Genomic DNA, 19,465 nt, shown 5'->3' with positions numbered 1-19,465 from the left:
TAAATTGCCAAATAAAGTGGGTGCAGGTAGCCACCCTTGTCTTGAAACTCACTCCCCCTAAACATGACTCTTCCACGATGTTACTTCTTCCTTCTTCTCCTACTTCTCTGTTTTTTCTTAGTCTTTGTGAATTCCTCTTCCTCTATCTACTATCTAAATCTCTGTCTTATCCAGAGCTCTATCTTCAGTATCTTATATTCCCACTCTACCCTCTTCGTTGAGCAACTGAATCCCTGTCCATGGCTTCCCTGTCCCTTCATCCAGGCACCCAGGCATCTGGGTGCCTGGTAGCCACAGATACCTCAACACAATATATTCCAAACAGTTCACCATCTCCCCCTCCCACCTCTTGCCAAGGCCCAGTCCACACCATTTAAGAAAAGCACCCACCCATATCTTCCCATTTGCCCAAACTTGAAAGCTGGAAATCATTCCAGGTTGTTCCTTCTCCCTCATCCTCACCAATGATTAATCACCACATGTGAGTGAGGCTAGCTTCTAAATGTCTCAGATCCCTGCTTAACCCCATCTCCTAGTTCAGGCCCTCCGCATCTCTCTTCCAAACCTTTGGACCACCTGATTACCATGTTCCCTATCTTTGTGTTTTATCTCTTGTCCTCATTAGATCATGTCTTATTCAATTTCTTATCCTCTGGGTCTGCTAATAGTGGCTGGCACATACAGTGTACTTGTAGTAGCGTTTGTGACTATATGAGTGGACACATGAATATGTGCATAAAAGAAGGAACAAATTGGGCAAGGCACCTGGCATTGCCTAGTTCAAAATAATATGCCTACAAAATCAAAATTCACAAATCACTTGCACAATAACTTTGTGAGGTGCTTATTATTATTCCTAACCTCTCTAGTTCAATAATTTAACCTAAACGATAGAATTAATGTCATAGAATTTGTAAGTGGAAAAGCCAGGATTTTAACCTATGGCTCCAAATCTTAAACTTGTCACCAAGCAAGTCTTATTAGAGTTTTTCTCAGCAGCTGCATTATTTTTAGGTCCTACCAACAATCTGGGATTAGCCAAATCATCTATTCTACTTTGCAGCATTGTTTTTAAACAACACATTTTTACCCTCAGAAAATGAAACGTATTCATTTCCTTAAAGTACAAAGGTTTGTCTTCATTGTTGCTGCTCCAAAGAATGTGTGATCATGTGCAGCCTCAGGTAGACATTTCAGTCCTGGTGTGTATGTTCAAAAAATAGCCCTAGATACCAAAGGCTCAGACTTGTATGCTGCTCTATGGCTTGAAACTCCCTCTTCCTTGGTGATTTTGGCAGCCAGTCCCCTCCTAGGAAGGCTGACACAGATAAAACATCACCCAAATAGAGTTTGGTTTCCTGCACCATCCTCCCTCAAACCTCCTCCACCTCTCGTATTCCCTACCTCTGTGAATAGCCACCCATTTCCCAGACCAGAAACTTGGTCATCATCCCTGAGTCCTCCACCTGCACATCCAACCAGCCTCCTCTACCTCCCAGCCAGTCTGTTCTACCTCCTCAGTGCTCCATGAGTCTGTTATCTCTTCATTCCAATGACTACTGCCTTCATTCAGGTCTCCACCTGAAACTTAGCTGCATTAGGAATCAACCTCCCAACACATCTCTCCACTTTTTGGCTTTGCACACAAAAGCCAACATCCACACTCTAGCCCAGTTCATGATTCAAGCAGACAAATCTGCTCAGGTCAGGTTTCTGCCTTTGAACCTCTAATGTCTTCTCTTTTGTCTCAAGATTAAGTCTAAAGTCTTCATCATGGCACACAAGACCCATCATGGTCAAGCCCCTACCCACCTTGCCAGCCTACTCTCACCCCACTTTCCACCTCTCAGCTCTGGGTTTGTACTATCTTCTTCTGCACTTTGCATTTACTGGTCCCTCCCTCCCCCACTTCAACTTGGTCAACTCCAACCAGCCCTTCAAATCTTGACTTGGGCATCATCTACCCCCAGTGTCTCTGGCTTCCACAATCTGGGTTAGATGCCTCCTTCATTTTCCCATGGCAGCCAGAGCACTACCCACACCATATTGTGATTGTCTACTTGTTTGTCTATCCTTTACCCCACACCCCTTACTCAGTGAGCTCTGTGAGGGCCAGGAGTGTTCATCTCTTTGCCTCTAGTTCCTGAGCCAGTGGAGGCTCATGAGTTTGTTGAGTCAATGAATCCTTACCCTCACCTCTCCCAACTCCTCTTCCCCTGCCACCATAGTGGTGGAGACACCAGTAAAACAGTCAGCATATGTCAGTGTTATAAGAACCTTAATGGAGTTATGTATAAGGTGCCCTGGGAGCAAGGAGAAGGGAGCCATGGCAGCTTCAGATGTCTCAACCAACAGTATGGCAGAAATATGCCTGGGAGGTTAACTTTTTGAAAAACAGCAAATGGAAAGAGCCCCTCAATTTACAACCCTGAAGATCAGCTTAAGAATAATTCATAACTCTAGGCCAATGGTTCCCATTCTCTTTCCATGAGGACCCCTTCTAATATCAAAAAGTTTCGATATCTCTGTGTAATAGTAGCTGACGCTGAAAATCCTAAAACTGCTCTAACTTCAGTAAGGATTTTATAAATCTGATTGGATTCATCACAATGCCATCGACAAGGATTCACAAATTAGTTGTACATGAATGTGAAAGACAGTTATTATGTCCACAGACTGCCTGCTGTGGGTATGGGTTTGTGGACCCCCTGTAAACACTCCACAGGGCCCCTGGCAGCCAGGGGTTTAGACTCACTGATGCTACCATAGCCCTTTATGCCTCTCAGCTACCCTTTCCCCCTGGATCTGGACCGACTCAGGAAACTCACTGATGTAGAAGACAGACACGGTTGGAAAATGAGTAACTGGTAATACCTTCATAACTAAGTAATTCTATTCAGGCATTAAGAGATTAGTTCAAAACTTTAAGAATCTGTATTTTAACACAGAATGAGCAGATCAAATACTTTCCTTTAAGCAACCAATCAAAGAACCACTCTACTGTAAAGTCGACTTTGCTGCCATGTGATGAGATGAGAAGACCATCTGTCCCAGAGACCATGGATCACTTTGTTATCCCTCATGGCACGCAGGTTGGTTGGTTCAGGGTCATGCTGAACCTACTCCTGTGATTCAAGAGCAACCTTCACTCTCATGGTTTTAGGTTCTATTTTCAGCAGCTATGTTCAACGAGGATATAAGAAAACAATCTCCCAGGGTACTTTGCTCATACTTCAATTATGACACTTTACTCTTTTTTTTTTTTTTTTGTAGTTACATAAGTTATATGTACTTATTTAAAAAGTCAAATGAGGGACTTCCCTGGTGGCGCAATGGTTAAAAATCCGCCTGCCAATGCAGGGAACACAGGTTCGAGCCCCGGTCTGGGAAGATCCCACATGCTGCGGAGGAACTAAACCCGTGCGCCACAACTACTTAGCCTGCGCTCTAGAGCCTGCGAGCCACAACTGCTGAAGCCCGCGCGCCTACAGCCCGTGCTCCGCAACAAGAGAAGCCACCGCAATGAGAAGCCCATGCACCGCAACGAAGAGTAGCCCCCGCTCACCGCACCTAGAGAAAGCCCGCGTGCAGCAACGAAGACCCAACGCAGCCAAAAATAATAAATTAAATTAAATTTTAAAAAAAAGTCAAATGATACCAAGTTTATAAAATAAAAAATAACAGTTTCTATATCACTCCCTGATCCCATTTCCCAAAGATAACCATAGATAATAGTATAACAAAGTCTTTTGTTCTGTTTTGTTTATTAAAAAGAAAAAAAACATACATATTGTTCTACCACCTGATTTTTCCTTCTCTCTTCCAATTTTTTTTACTTTCTATTATTAAAATCTTCAAACCAATACAAAAACACAGAGAACAGTATAAGGTATCCCCATGTACCTATCACCCAGCTTCAACAAATATCAACAATTGGCCAATTTCTATTTATCTCTCCTGCACGTCCAATTATTTTCCCTGAAACATTCCAGCAAATCTTAGACATTATATTATTTCACCATAGTATTTTATTTTGTATTTCTAACAGGTAAAGTCTTTTAAAAACAATCATTTTGTCATTATCATATCTAAAAATAACAACCACCTTTCAATAAATAGTCTGTTTCTATTTTTCCTGATTGTCCTTAAAATTTGTTTTTTAACTTTTGGTTTGTTCGAATTACTATCCAAATAAAGTCCATAACTTGTTGCTACATCTCTTTTAATCCATAATAGTTATAACAGTTATATCTCCACTCCCTCCTTTAGGCTATTTATACATGGGTTTTTGTCCTACAGAACTGCCCAGTCTGGATTTGGCTATTCCATACTCAGAATATCATTCCACATGTTCTTCTCCTCTCCCTGTTTCCTATAACCTGCTCAGTAGACCTAGACTCTTGATTAGATTCAGACTCTTATTTGGGGTGGAATATTTGGTAGATGGAGCTGATAGCTTTCCATTTTATCATACCAGGAGGTCCATCATGACTGGATGTTCCATGGCTGTTAGTGTTGTCAGCTGATCCATCCACTATAAAGTTTCTGATTAACCTGACACCTGCTCATTTTAATATCATCAATGATCACTATCTAGATGCATTAACTCATTAGGGGTTGCATAAGGGTAATTTTCTAATTCTATCATTTCTTCTGCATTTCCTAGCTGAAATTTTTTTGTAAAGAAAACTTTCCCTCATTAACTGTTTGATGACTTAGAAACTCAGTGTGTACAAGAAAGACAGAATAAATGTTCTCTTTATTACTAACTTCCAGAATAACAACTTGGTATCCTAGCCACCTCATAGTAATCAAACGTGATTAATAGGTTAATTTTTTTGTAATATCATTGTGAACCCCTAGATGTTTATGCTTTTGGCGTGTTTCAGTCCATTGCAGTTGTTATTCTCATTGAAATTCATATTTTCCTGTCTTTAACCATTGAAGCCCCTTTAGGTTGCCCCTGAGTTTATATAAAATCACAAAGTCTTTTACAGTTTCCTTGTTTTCTAGAACATAGGATGCAGCAAGCCTATCTTATCTATTTCTTGTCATGAATTTGGAATCAGCCATTACTTCAAGGAGCCTTTGTCTTTTTAATAGAAAATGGTATTTAGATATCATGGTATAGGTGCTAGTGGGCAGTAACTGATTCCAGACCTTTTCTGTGGACAAAGCTAAGAAATGTATAACTTTTAGAGCTATAAAAAAAGTAATGACTTTATACTATTTCTACTTCCTTGCTTTTTTTATTTGACAATATAATACAGATTTTTTTTTCATGTCAGCAATGCAGATCTAATTATTTTAGTAGCTGTGTAATGTAATTATATGGCTATAACATAGTTTATATAACCACTTTTCTCTTTAGAAAAAATATTAATCCAAAGGGCTTAATAAATGTAAAATCCCAATACCAGTGTCTTAGATAGCACTTTGCATGCTTAACCCCTAGGCCTGGTATACAGCAGGAACTCAACTTTTGTGTGCAGACTTGGACCGAGCAAGCCAAGGCCCACAGAAGAAGATGTAAAAAATAAAAAGTCTAGGCTAAGGCCTCTGTAATAACTCCAAAGGACCTTTGGGAAAGCTCTGTGCCTCTGGTCCAAACAGGATGACAGATCCATGAAGTAGGCCTAAACCTAACCCACAGATTAAAGCCAAGTTCAGTGGAGCCTAGCCTGGATCAACTACCCCCCAGGTGAATGAGAATGAATGATTAGTATTTTAAACCATACTGAATTTGGTAGTGATTTGTTATACTTTATTATTATCATATCCTTGGACAGAATGACTTGACATGATAAAGATATCAATTCTGCTCAAGATAATGTATATATTTAATATGATCTCAATAAAATATACTGAGAAAGGTTATTATTAGCTACATAAGATTTTCTATAACTAAAATTGTAGATGATATCAAAATGAAAAGGGAGAGAGACCAGAGAAGTAGGAGTAGTGTTTTAAGATTGTTATCTTGCTTGGGGGCAAACACAGCATTTATAAGTTTATATCGTGGTCAGAAAAAATAAGCAAAAGTATGGCTCTTAGTAAGTTTGGAAAAATAAAGGGCAAAATTAAATGTATAACTTTGAAATCAGTCAAAGAAAATTCTATCCATTCAATGAAAAAAGAAAAGAGAAAATGAAAACACTTGTAAGTGACTTAAGTGGGGATGGCAGAGAAAGGACATCCAAAAAGCTACTTGTCAATAAAAGTAACAAGAATACTGGCAAAAAGTTGTCAGGGGCTTCCCTGATGGCGCAGTGGTTGAGAGTCCGCCTGCCGATGCAGGGGACACGGGTTCGTGCCCCGGTCTGGGAGGATCCCACATGCCACGGAGCGGCTGGACCCGTGAGCCATGGCCGCTGAGCCTGCGCGTCCGGAGCCTGTGCTCCGCAACGGAAGAGGCCACAACAGTGAGAGGCCCGCGTACCGCAAAAAAAAAAGTTGTCAAAGAGCTAAATGTAAGAGCTAAAACTATAAAACTCTTAGAAGAAAACAGAGAAAATGCTTCAGGACGTTGGATTTGTAAGGATTTCTTAGATATAACACCAAAAGCAAAGACCACAAAAGAAAAAATAGGTAAGTTGGACTTCATAAAAATTTCTTATGCATCAAAGACACCATCAACAAAGGCAATAAATGGAATGGGAGAAAATATTTACAAATCATACATCTGATAAGGGACTGATATTCAGAATATATGAAGAACTCCTACAACTCAACAAGAACAACAACAACAAAAAGAATCTAATTCAAAGTGGACAAAGGACTGGAAAAGACATTTCTCCGAAGAAGATAACAGAAGTTACCAGGGGCTGAGGAGAGAAGACAATAGAAAGTTATTATTTAATGGATACAAGGTTTCTGTTTGGGATGACAGACAAGTTCTGGAAATGGATAGCGGTGATGGTGGCACAACATTGTAAATGTACTTAATGCCACTGAATTGTACACTTAAAAAGACTTAAAATGGTAAATTTAATGTTATCCATATTTTCGCACAATAAAAAATTAAAAGAAAACAAGGACAATGTATTTCCTAGCTCTTTTCATGAAAAATTTCTAAAAGTAATCACCAACCCAGTAGCAGTTAGTGCTCCTAGTATCCAGACTGTGGTTTCTAATATGGTACTGGCACAAAACCAGAAATACAGATCAATGGAACAGGATAGGAAGCCCAGAAATAAACCCACACAACCACGGTCAGTTAATCTATAACAAAGGAGGCAAAACTATACAATGGAGGACAGTCCCTTCAATAAATCATGCTGGGAAAAATGGACAGCTACATGTAAAAAAATGAAATCAGAACATTCTTTAACATCATACACAAAAATAAACTCAAAATGGATTAAAGATCTAAATGTAAGACCGGATACTATGAAACTCCTAGAGGAAAGCATACACAGAACACTCTTTGACCTAAGTTGCAGCAATATATTTTCAGAGCCGTCTCCTAGAGTAATGGAAATAAGAACAAAAATAAACAAATGGGACCTAACTAATTAAACTCAAAAGCTTTTGCACAGCAAAGAAAACCATAAACAAAATGAAAAGACAACCCACAGAATGGGAAAAAATATTTGCAAACGACGATGCAACCGACAAGGGATTAGTCTCCAAAATTTAAAAACAACCCATGTGGCTCAATATCAAAAACAACAAACAACCCAATCAGAAAAATGGGCAGAAGATCTAAAAATAAACATTTCTCCAAAGAAGACATACAGATGGCACAGAGGCACATGAACAGATGTTCAACATCACTAATTATTAGAGAAACGCAAATCAAAACTACAATGAGATATGACCTCACACCAATAAGAATAACCATAATCAAAAAATCTATAAACAGTAAATGTTGGAGAAAAGGGAACCCTCCTACACTGTTGGTAGGAATGTAAATTGCTGCAGCCACTATGGAGAACAGTATGGAGGTTCCTTAAGAAACTAAAAATAGAGCTACCATATGATCCAGTAATCCTACTCCTGGGCATATATCTGGAAACAAACATGGTTCAAAAGGATACATGCACCCCAATGTTCACTGCAGCACTGTTTACAATAGCCAAGACACGGAAGCAACCTAAATGTCCATCGACAGATGAATGGACAAAGAAGATGTGGTACATATATACAATAGAGTACTGTATTACTCAGCCATTAAAAAGAATGAAATAATGCCATTTGCAGCAACATGGATGGACCTGGAGATTATCATAAGTGAAGTAAGTCAGACAGAGAAAGAGAAATATCATATGATATCGCTTATATGCAGACTCTTAAAAAAATGATACAAATGAACTTATTTACAAAATACAGACAGACTCAAGAGACTTAGAGAATGAACTTATCTTACCAAGTGGGATGGGTGGGGAGGCACGGATAGACTGGGAGTTTGGGATTGATGTGTACACACTGCTATATTTAAAATAGATAACCAACAAGGACCTACTGTATAGCAGAGGGAACTCTGCTTAATACTCTGTAATAACTTAAATGGTAAAAGAATTTGAAAAAGAATAGATACATGTATATGTATAAATAAATCACTTTGCTGTACACATGAAACTAACACAACATTGTTAATCAACTATGCTCCAATACAAAATTTAAAAAAAATTTTTAATTAAAAAAATATTTCCCATTAAAAGGAATCAGTGATGGCTGATTTCAGGTCTGGGTCAGAAAATATACAGTATGAGCCTGGAACACCTTGACACACCAGAGAGCAAAGCTATCAAAGACTGAAAAATGTGTGAAAAGTATTCAGGAACTAACCTGAAGAAGCTCCCACTCAGCCAAAGATAGGACCAAAACTATAATGGACTGAAACACATTAAATATTTTAAGTTCAAAATTCCATAATGATTCCCAAAAAGAGGAACAAAGAAGAAAAAATTCATTAGTCAACTTTGGAGAATGCTAGGGAACAACCACATTATTTTGAACACGAGTTCGAGTTCGAGTCCTGGTCTGGGAAGATCCCACATGCCGCGGAGCACATAAGCCCGTGCGCCACAAATACTGAGCCTGTGCTCTGGAGCCCGTGTGCCACAACTACTGAAAGGAAGTGGATGTGGGGTTGGGTGGGGGGGAAACATGAAGTAAAATAAAATAAGACAGAAGAGAGACCTTGCACAAACTGAGGATGGCAATGTGACCTTAATGAAGAAACAGGATCTAGTCAATTCTGTGGTTTTTGTTTTTGTTTTTGTTTTTGTGGTATGTGGGCCTCTCACTGTTGTGGCCTCTCCCGTTGCGGGGCACAGGCTCCGGACGCGCAGGCTCAGCGGCCGTGGCTCACGGGCCCAGCCGCTCCGCGGCATGTGGGATCCTCCCGGACCGGGGCACGAACCCGTGTCCCCTGCATTGGCAGGAGGACTCCCAACCACTGCGCCACCAGGGAAGCCCAATTCTGTGGTTTTTAAGGTGGGAAAGGATGACATCGAAGAGGGGTCTTGAGCTGGATAACCAACAACCTTATAAATCCTGCTAAGAAATGTGGATTTTATCCTGAAAGCTACAGAGAATCCTGGAGATATCTGAAGCAGGAAAAACTTGCATGGGACTGGGTGAGAGGGGCAGAGACTGGGAGAGTGGTCCTTCAAAGCAACCCATGCTAGGTCTCCACATGTGTAGTGGGGTCAGTGTGGACACAGAAATGCCCTAAATCAGGTGTGCATGCCCAACTCAGGGTACAGGGATCTTTGGAAGACCCAACACTGCCTCCCTTTAACCTTCTCTGATCCTCATGTACCAGAGGCTCAACCAGGAACAAGGCCTGGTTAAAAGTGCTGGGGACAGCTCCAGCACAGTCATGGTTGGTACCACCTTCCAGATGCGACTGTGAATAGGGCACAGCTGTCTGTTCTGATGGACAAGGATTCCAGGTTGTTGACTATACACCTGTGTCCTTGGGGCATTCAGTTAAAACCTCCATGCTGATACAGAGGGTATTAATTTTTTGTGAGAATTTTTTTTCATTGGCAAAGTCTTCACCTCTCTCAGACAGATGCCCAGATATTTACGTAGGAATTTCTCCTCCTTTGCTTTTTCCTAAATCCTCACCTGGCAGGTATATTTACCTGACCTATGGTTCTGAAAAATCATTCCACCTCCCTGGTGGAAATACTTGGACAATACTTGATAGTCTCTGAGCACCACCCTCTCCAATGCCAACACTCTGAGGCCTGTAAGCACTCTTTTTCTGAGTGTGCAGAGCACTTCTTGGGTACAATGTGCCTGGTGTGATGTAGCAAAATGGGTACAGGTTTTAGTCAGGCTTAGGTTAGTATCTTGCATCTTATCAAATGGGTGGCCTTATCTTCTCTATCTATAAAAACTGTTAAAAAGGTAGTCAGGCTTAGGTTAGTATCTTGCATCTTATCAAATGGGTGGCCTTATCTTCTCTATCTATAAAAACTGGAGGTTAAAAAGGTCTATCTCACAAGATGAATGTAGGGAAAATGCATGTGAAAATACTTAGCCCGAGGAGCAGGCATTTGGAAAGTACTCAAGAAAAGATAGATCCTCCTCACCCTCCTTCATTTCTGTTTAGGAGAACATGTTTCACAAACACCTTCACACTGAAAATCTCACAAATTGTCATGATCAAATTTTCCCTTTTCAGGAATTTAAGGGTGAACTCAGGTATAGTAACATATGTAGAAAGAAATGCCTAGAATAATCTAAACTGTTAATTAGAGGCTGTTAATAAACAAGTGGGCTTACGTACTTACTTAATTTTGATTTAATTTTTGATAGGGGTGGGTAGGGAGAAGCACAAAATCAAATATGTTTTACCATATCACCTTCTAAGGATAACCTTTTCTACTAGACTCAGATGAAAAAAGATAATGAATATTTTCTTTTTATAAATCTGATTCTATTCGTTAATCCCCTTAATCTCACTCATGTAGAGTTTTTGGCCCTTCTGCTCAGATGGGTCATTGTTCAGCTCTGATATGAGACAAGATTGCTATTAATAAGCAGAGTTCGGGGAAGATAAAGAAGTGGGAGGAAGAGAAAGCACCATGTCCTCTTAACACTTCTGGTCGGATGACCTGCCCTTCAGGTTGTAAGGATATTTTAAGTCAGTGGTTGCCAGCCCTGGATTCCTGGGGGCCCAATGAATTAATTAATTTTGGTTAAAATACTTTCTTAACAAAATATAGTATCAAATGAAAGCCAAGGTGTGGTGAAATAGGCACTGTTATGCATGGCAGATTGCAATTAGACCAAATCTTTTGTAAAGCAATTTGGTAATTAAGTATCAAGCCTTTAAATGTTGTACTCTTTGACCTGGGAATTCTTTCTGGGAACTTATTGTTGGGGAGGAGTGTCTAATTAGGGAAACAGATGTGTACACAAAGAAGCTTATCACAGTGTTGTTTTATAATAGTAAAAAAAAATACTGGGAACAACCTAATAACATGAGAATAGTTATATGCACTATAGTGCATCCAACAGATGGATGGAGCCGTTTACAAGGAATATGCCAAAACCTGAGCCTAAAAGCATATAGGCTTCTCATTAAAATTATATATATTTTTTTAAAAAGCAGCAAAATATGAAAACTTCACAATTCAAAAGGTCTGGAAGGAAATATACCAAATTTTGATAGTGATAAGCTTATGGTGATGAGATTCTGATTGACTTTTCTTTCTTCTTCCTTATGTTATTTTCAGGACCACCATAAAGACTACAGAATATAACTTTTCTAATTAGCAAATCATCATCATCATCATCATCATCATCATCATCAATCATGTTTTACAAGGAAGTAAACAGAGATGCTAGATATAATCTTTTTGGTTTGGGAGATGGCCGAGAATGGGATCATAAAGATCAAAGACACAATAAATTCTATCAGTTCCAAAAAAGGATGGGACTGGTTGGTAAGGAGCCTACTCCATCTCATATTCTCCTGCACAAGCTTGCTGGTTTCTCCTCAGCGTTTCTGTTAGGCTTGGAGAACAGGAAAGGAGGTAGTTTTCCCAGGAGCACTGAAATCCTGGTGCTGGTGCATTCACTGTTATGCATTCCTTCTCATTCTTAGTGCCATGATGCTTATTTTTAAAGTGAATGAAATTTTAAGGATATCTAGGAGTTGTTAGGCACTTTTTATCTCCATATTTCACCTTCCTCAGCCTTGCAGAAGTTCTTAGTAAAAGGAACTATTGTCTCCTCCCCCGCCCCCACCGTTCTCCTTTCTCCTACCCACACAGAAAGTGCCTTTGGGGGATATAATTGATTTGGATAAAAGAAAAAATGGGCAGACTGGACCACACTTTGTTATGAACAAAACCTCCTTCACTGCCTGAAGAGCTGACTGGAAAGCATGTTCAGGTGGTCAGGACTGGAAGGTTCTAGAAAGAGGGCATCAGAAAATCCCACAGGCTTTCTCCCTGTGATGTGGCTTATTTGCTTTACAGGCTTCTGGCATATTTGCTGACGTCAGCAGCCCGTCAAAGTTTAAAATAATAATAGTGAAAAGGAAAACGGCCCCTTTCTGCCAGGAAGTCCTGTTCTGCCAACTTTTGTGTTTTCTTTTGAGTTAATAAACGTTCAAAAGCCACCTCCCCTACCACCCTTGGTGCGGAGCGAGGGAAGCACAATAACTTTAAAACCACCAGGTCAGCCTATTGCCAGCATAAACCATTCAGACAAGTAGCAGTTTGTCACACTCTAATGAGGATTTTACCTCTGCCTCCAAAAGAAAGCTATCATTAGGCTTTGTGTTTATGGATTCAAATGACTGTCTTGGGACAGTGGGTTTCCTTTGGTCCCTTCCTCATTTTAATCATGCTCCAGACCAAACGCATAGACGTTTTCTGCACCAGACGAAACAAAAAAAACATAATTATGCCAGCTAATGTCTTTGGAAACATCAGTTAAGAAAACGGCCTTTTAATTCCCATTTCACTCAAAAATCTGAAAATATCTACACATGTTATAATAGCATGGCGGTGGTGGAGGGTGGGTGTCTAAAAAGCAGAGAGCTCAAAGGGTCTGAGGAGGTCTGGTGGGCAGGCCCCTCTTGGCAACAGAGAATCTCTGCAAGAAAAGAAATTTCTCTATAAAGCAAGACCTTTTAAGTTATCTTCCCATGTAGTGTTGAAACTGAAGCCGACCCCCCGCACAGTTAGGTTGATACCAGGCTGGCACCGCACACACACCCTATTGTTAATACCTCCTCAGGACAGATTAGATCCCACATTCCTCAGAAGTTCTGAGCTCTGGAGGGAACACTGCCAGCAGGCTCCTTCCACAGGGCAACAACTAGCTACAACTGATAAGTTTTCATTGAAATAACTGGAACAATTACACCGAGTTCCCACAGGGCTGTGTCACTAGCTATTAAGAGAGAAGCACTGCACTTGCATGCTGTGGTGTCTGCAAAGGTGTGAGCCAGACAAGAGTAATTCAAGTCGAATCTTTAGCTCAATTTTATATGCTTTTATATGCTTTTATGGCTACATGCCGTTGTTAACCAAATTCTTCACCTAAGGTGTACTTTTAGATTGTTTTATGTTTTCTTTTCAGGTCTTATCTAGTAAACCTTGATATTTACACTATCTCAGTTTAGGTTTGGACAAGTAACTAATTAATCTCTGACCAAAGATACTGAAGTTAGACTTGGGTTTGTTTGGTAAAATCTGTTGAGGTCATGGTTGGTTTTACATGTAGCTTAGTTAAAAAGCTGAATACTAACAAAGATCTTTGCTTTCAAGGCTTACCTTTCAACCAGAGTGCTCATTAAACAGCAAATGTAGTTGTACTTGAATTCTGCAACTTCCCTTTTATTTTTTCTGAAATAACAGTGTCTGAAGGGAATGAAGTGGCAATAAGAATAAAAGGACAACACACATACCTTTGCAGGAGCAAATCTCAAAGGGCCTAGATTAAATTTTAACCAGGGGTTATGTCTACCACGATTCTGTATCTCCAAGGGTTAGGTTTCACTTTTATAATAATAAAAGGTGATTTTGGAAAAAGGACCCCATTTTAACATATACTGTATTTGCCAGGAGGAAATAGAGTTATTCTTTGAAAGAAAATAAAAGGCAAAGAGTTTAGCAGATGGGTAATTCCCAAATCTGCATAAATGTAAACAGCCAGGATTTTGGTGCCTATGGGTTTTATCAAAGGTGTGAGTAAGGCTGAGGCCAACACCAGTGCGTCCTCTTTGGCTAGTTTTAACACGTTCACAGTCACAATTAACATTCAAGGAATTTCCTTTTCATCCAAGTGTTTCTTTAAAAAGTACTTTATACCACAAACTAAAGTTCTAGCTGCCATCAGTCCTTCCCATACAAAAGATTGGTGAACTCTCCATAATACTCTTTTTGTTTTTGTTTTTTTTTTTGGAAAATGGGCTCGGACCACGTCAACTTCCTGGAGCATTTGTTTTCCAACGTAAGGGGGTTCTCACCTCCTCCCTCCTTTCTTCCCCTGAAAGAGCTTGTAATGGAGACCCTGCTTCCTCGTCTGGTTATCATCCTCCACATTCACTCCAAGGCCAGAGGAGCGCCGCTGCCGAGCAGGCGTCCCCTGCCCTCCCCAGCCCAGTCAGAGCGCTGCTGCCCGGCAGAAGGTCCGGGCCCACTCCCCGCCTGGTTTCAAGTCCCTGAGCCTGTCAAGCCGGTGCTTTCTACAAAGAAGGGAGAATCGGCCGTCTCCCTCTCCCCGCTCTGCTCGTCCTACACAAGGGATTCGCACACAGGCACCGAGTCCGAGTCCTGGCTGTGCATAGAGCTCAGCCCGGTATCCGAGTCCTCGTCGTTACCAGGACAGCTCTTGGCCAGTCCGCGGGCCTGGTCCACCCACACCTCTGCGCAGGCCTGAGGCCGGGGTTCCTGCGAGGGACCGCTCGAGACCGGAGTCCCATCGGGAGATACCGTCAGCTCCAACGAGTGCAAAGTCTGGAGAAGGCCCTGTAGCTCGCGCTCCTTGCTGTCCCACTGCTGCTGGCTGTAATCTAAGTCCGACTTGACGGCCTCAAGGTCCGTGTTGAGCCGGAGCCCGATGTACAGGCTGGTGCTGAGCTGCGTCCTGACCCGCTCCCGCTCCAGCAGCAGCTCACCGTCGAGGCCGCCATCAGCCTCCGGGGGCTCCTCCCGCGCTGCGAGCTCCTCCTGGCGCCTCCGCATCCACCTCTGGTTCAGTTCCTCCTGGATCTCGGCTGAGAGGCGTTCGAGCAACTCCTCCTGTTGGGCCCGCTGCTCCTGCAACCGCAGCAGGTCGTCGCAGCGCCGGGCCAGCTCCTCCAGCTCGACCACCTGAGCCTCGCCGTCCAGGGCCGGCGTCGCCGCCGCCGCCGCCGGCTCCTCTCCCGGGCCGCGCCCGTCGAGCTCGGTGCCTGCGCCCACCAAGTAGGTGTCCTGCACGTAGTTCACTCCGTGCCGCCGCATGCGGTCCAGATGCACCTTGGCCTCGTAGCGGTCAATCTCTCGGTCCAGCTCCCGGAGCCGCTGCACCTGCTGACGGATGGTGTGGTCCTGAGAGAGCACCAAATGCACCAGCGTCTCCATGCGCTCCACCGACCCGCTCTCGGCGGCCCGCGGCGACGACGAGCAGGACGAGGCTGTGGACGACGAAGTGGACGAGCAAGGCGACGACGGCTGCTGCTGGCGCCGCCGGTTGAGCTTGGCCAGCTTGCGGAAGGCCTTCCGCACCACCCGTCGCTGCTTCTCCTGGGTCAGGGCCAGGCTGGGCCGCGCCGGGGCGCCCCGGGCGGAGCAGGTGCGCTCGCGGCTGAGCACCACGCGCGCCTCGGCACTGCGGGGTCCCGCGTTGGGCAGCGACGCCTCGCTACGCACCAGCACGAAGCGTACATTCTCCCGCTCGTCGCCCCAGGCGTCCCAGAGGCGCAAGATGCGCGTCTTGTTGGGCAGGATGCGCTCAAAGCCCCGCCACTTCTCCACAATGCAATAGCACTGGGGGGGCCCGCACAACATGCCCTGGGGCAGCGCTTCGTCGTCGTCGTCCTCGTCGTCCTCGTCCAGGGGTTCCGGCAGCTCCCCTGGGCCTGGCGGGTCGCCAGCTATGCCCCGCCGCCGGCCTCGCCTCTGCCGGCGTCGCCGCTGGCAGCCATCCTCCAAGAGCACCCGCACTACGTCCGAGCAAGTGGTGCGACGGGAGAGACCGGACACCAGTTTCTCCTCCTGGCAGATCCACACCGATATCGTCTTCTCCGAAGGATCCATGGCTCAACCGGGACGCAGGTAGCAGGAGGGGCCGAGCCCCACTGGGGCGGCAGGGGCAGCGGGCAGCCTGGCAGCTCTTGAATAGGGATTGAAGCTCGGGATCCTCGTCCTCGTCAGCACCGGCCCTTCTCCCAGCTGCGCACAGAAGGCAAGCTGCGGCGGTGCTCGGCCTGGACGGCGCGCTCCCGGAGCAGCATGCGCGGGCTCGGGCTCCCGCCGCTCTGGCTCTGCCTCTGCCTAAGGTTCCCGGAGCCTCCGGATTTTGCTCCTCCCCACGTGGCTCCTCCCCCTCCCGCCCCCAGCGCCGGAGCTACGGCCGGAACGCGGGAGGCACGGAGCCCAGGCCCGCCCCTCTCCCGCGCTGCCCGCGTGGGCACTCTACTGCGCGTCGGTTCGAGAGAGGGAGTCGGGGACCTCCGTGCTGCAGGGCCTAGATCCGTGCCTAGGCGCGGGTCAGCTCTGCTCTTCTCTCGGCCCACTGGCTCCGCTCCTTGCGCCTAGAGCTAGCTGGACTTTCACCTTTCCCGGCGCCCCAGAGACGTTTCCTGGTCCTTCAAGGCAGCACGGTCTGAGAAGTGCCGCGGCGCAGAGAAACCGAGACACCCCGCGCCACCGGAGACTCCAACCGCATTGCCTGACCTCCAGATGGGAGCTGTAGAAGCCTGCTATAATGCGGAAGGTCTTCAGTCTTTCTTGTCTGGAGGCAATATTTGCATATTGAAGGAGAACAGGACGGGGCAGTGTGCTCGGGGAACAAGTGTAGATATAGTAAGGTCTAGACTTGAAGGGGACGTTCAGAGGCTGCTCCCGGTGCCCGGCACCGTCCTGTCTGTGGCTCCCCACGTCGCCTTGGCTTCGCATAGCCTTCTTGGTAGGGGGACTCCTGATTCTAGTGTGAGTTCCGGGCCCAAGCTCTTTTCCACATCCCACCTTCATAAAGAGAAACCTAGTCATTACCGCGACAGTTTCTGGCATTACCCAGGATCTAGATGTGGTCAAGAGGAGGTAAGGGCCAGCTTTCACAGCTCAAGAAATCCAAGACCAAAATGCAAATAAACTTTTTTTCATCCTCAGACGCTGATGAGGATGGTCCGTTGTGTGCAAGGCTTGCTCCCAGTGTGTCCTTGGAAGCACAGGCCTGATAAGGTCACTCCTTTGCTTCAAGACCTTGGATGGCTCTTCACTGCCTCCTGAATAAAGTACTTTTATTCATTCATTCATGCACTTGATAAATATTTGCGTACCCACTGTGCTCCAGGTATTCAACAGAGGTGCTAAACGTGTCCAACACGGGGTCTTCTGTGCTCTGATAAAGGAGAGCACGAGGTGCCAGAGGAATGCTGGAGTAGCATCCTACCCAGCCTGGAAGAGTCGAGGAAGGCCCCCCGGGGAAGTGTCATCTTAGGCAAGACTGAAAGCATCATTTGCGTCAGCCAAAAGAAAAACAGAAGGGAGGAGGCAAGCAGCATGCCAGGCAGAAGGAACCACATGTGCAAAGTCAAGGAATCAAAAGGGCATGGCAGTTACTGGGGCTACAAGGAGTTTAAGTGAGAGGAGTGTCTAAGAATGAGGTTGGATGGGTGAGCAGGAGCCAGATCTGGAAGAGGCTTTAATTCCATGTGTCGGTATTTGGACCTATCCTAAGGGCAATGAGAAGCCATGGAGTGTGGATTCTGCGGAGTAAAATCCTGGAATGCCTGAGTAAAAGTCTGGAATGCCTGAGTAAAAATCCAGCCCTGTCGCCTACTAGCTCTGTAACCTTAGGAAAAGTATTTCATCTCTCCGAGCTTCACCTGTGAAATGGTGACAATAAAAATCCCTGCCTGATGCAAACTATTATATATGGGATGGATAAACAACAAGGTCCTACTGTATAGCAGGGAACTATATTCAACATCCTGTGAAAAATCATAATGGAAAAGAATATGAATATATATATATATATATGTATATAACTGAATCACTTTGCTGTACAGAAGAAATTAACACAACATTGTAAATCAAGCAGAAATTAACACGTAAATCAACTATACTTCAATAAAATTTTTTTTAAAAACTACTTAATAAAACTGTTATGAGGATTAGATGCTTGGACCTGGTAAATCCACAATGGAAGTTTTATTGGAAGGTTAGAAGTAGGGGGGTATATTAGTTTACTATTGCTGTGTAACAAATTACCACAAATTTAGTGGCTTAAAATAAGACCCAGTTATTAGTTCTGCAGGTCAGAAGTCCAGCATGGCATGGCTGGGTCTTCTGCTCATGGTCTCCCAAGGCTAAAGGCAAGGTGTTGGCTGGGTTAAGTTCTCACCTGGAGGCTCTGGGAAACAATCCATTTCCAAGCTCACTCAGACTGTTGGCAGAATTCAGTTCCCTGCAGTTATAGGAGTGAGCTCCTTGTTTCCTTGCTGGCTATTGGCTGGAGGTCACTCTCAACTCCTGGAAGCCTCCCTCAGGTCCTTCCCATATAATACCCCCCTTCAGCTCCAAGTCAGCAACAGCATGTCAAATCCTCTGACTCCTCATCGCCTTGAAGTCTCTGTGACTTCCCCTTCTGCTACCTGCTGGAGAAAACTCTGCTTTTAAAGGGCTCACTTCATTACAAGCCACCTGGATAATTTCCCTGTCTTAAAGTCTGGCTAGAGACTTCCCTGGTGGCACAGTGGTTAAGAATCCACCTGCCAATGCAGGGGACACGGGATCAAGCCCTGGCCCAGGAAGATCCCACATGACGTGGAGCAACTAAGCCCATGCACCACAACTACTGAGCCTGCGCTCTAGAGCCCATGAGCCACAACTACTGAGCCTGCATGCCACAACTACTGAGCCCACGTGCCTGGAGCCTGTGCTCCGCAACAAAGAAGCCACCGCAATGAGAAACCTGTGCACCACAACAAAGGGTAGCCCCTGCTCACTGCAACTAGAGAAAGCCCGCGCACAGCAACGAAGACCCAACGCAGCCAAAAAATAAATAATTTATTTTTTTTAAAAAAAGGCTGACTAATTAGTGGCCTTAACTGCAAAATCCCTTTTGCTGTGTAATGTAAGATAATCACCAGAGTAACACCAGGGGGATGGAGATCATGGGGCCATCTTCAATGTCTGCCTACCAGAGAGCCTAAAGTGACCATTCTCATTTTGAAAAATCACTCTGCTTGCATTGGGGATGATGGATGGCGGTGGGGAATGAAAGCCAAGGTGGCCCTTGCCTTGTGAAGACTGTCACATTCATCCAAGGAGGAGAT

At 44.2% G+C, this 19,465-nt stretch overlaps 1 protein-coding gene across 1 annotated transcript; it reads right to left on the bottom strand.

The window, feature by feature from the left end:
• Positions 1-14,714: 14,714 nt before the first annotated feature.
• Positions 14,715-16,220, bottom strand: RASSF10 (Ras association domain family member 10). Its single transcript, XM_007471416.1, has one exon. It carries the CDS (start codon positions 16,218-16,220, stop codon positions 14,715-14,717), a length of 1,506 nt encoding a protein of 501 aa, XP_007471478.1.
• Between the last annotated feature and the right edge of the window lie 3,245 nt (positions 16,221-19,465).

Source organism: Lipotes vexillifer, unplaced genomic scaffold (assembly GCF_000442215.2).
Source record: "Lipotes vexillifer unplaced genomic scaffold, Lipotes_vexillifer_v1.1 scaffold6, whole genome shotgun sequence".
Lineage (NCBI taxonomy): Eukaryota > Metazoa > Chordata > Mammalia > Artiodactyla > Lipotidae > Lipotes > Lipotes vexillifer.
This window is presented reverse-complemented; position numbering and strand designations above follow the sequence as displayed.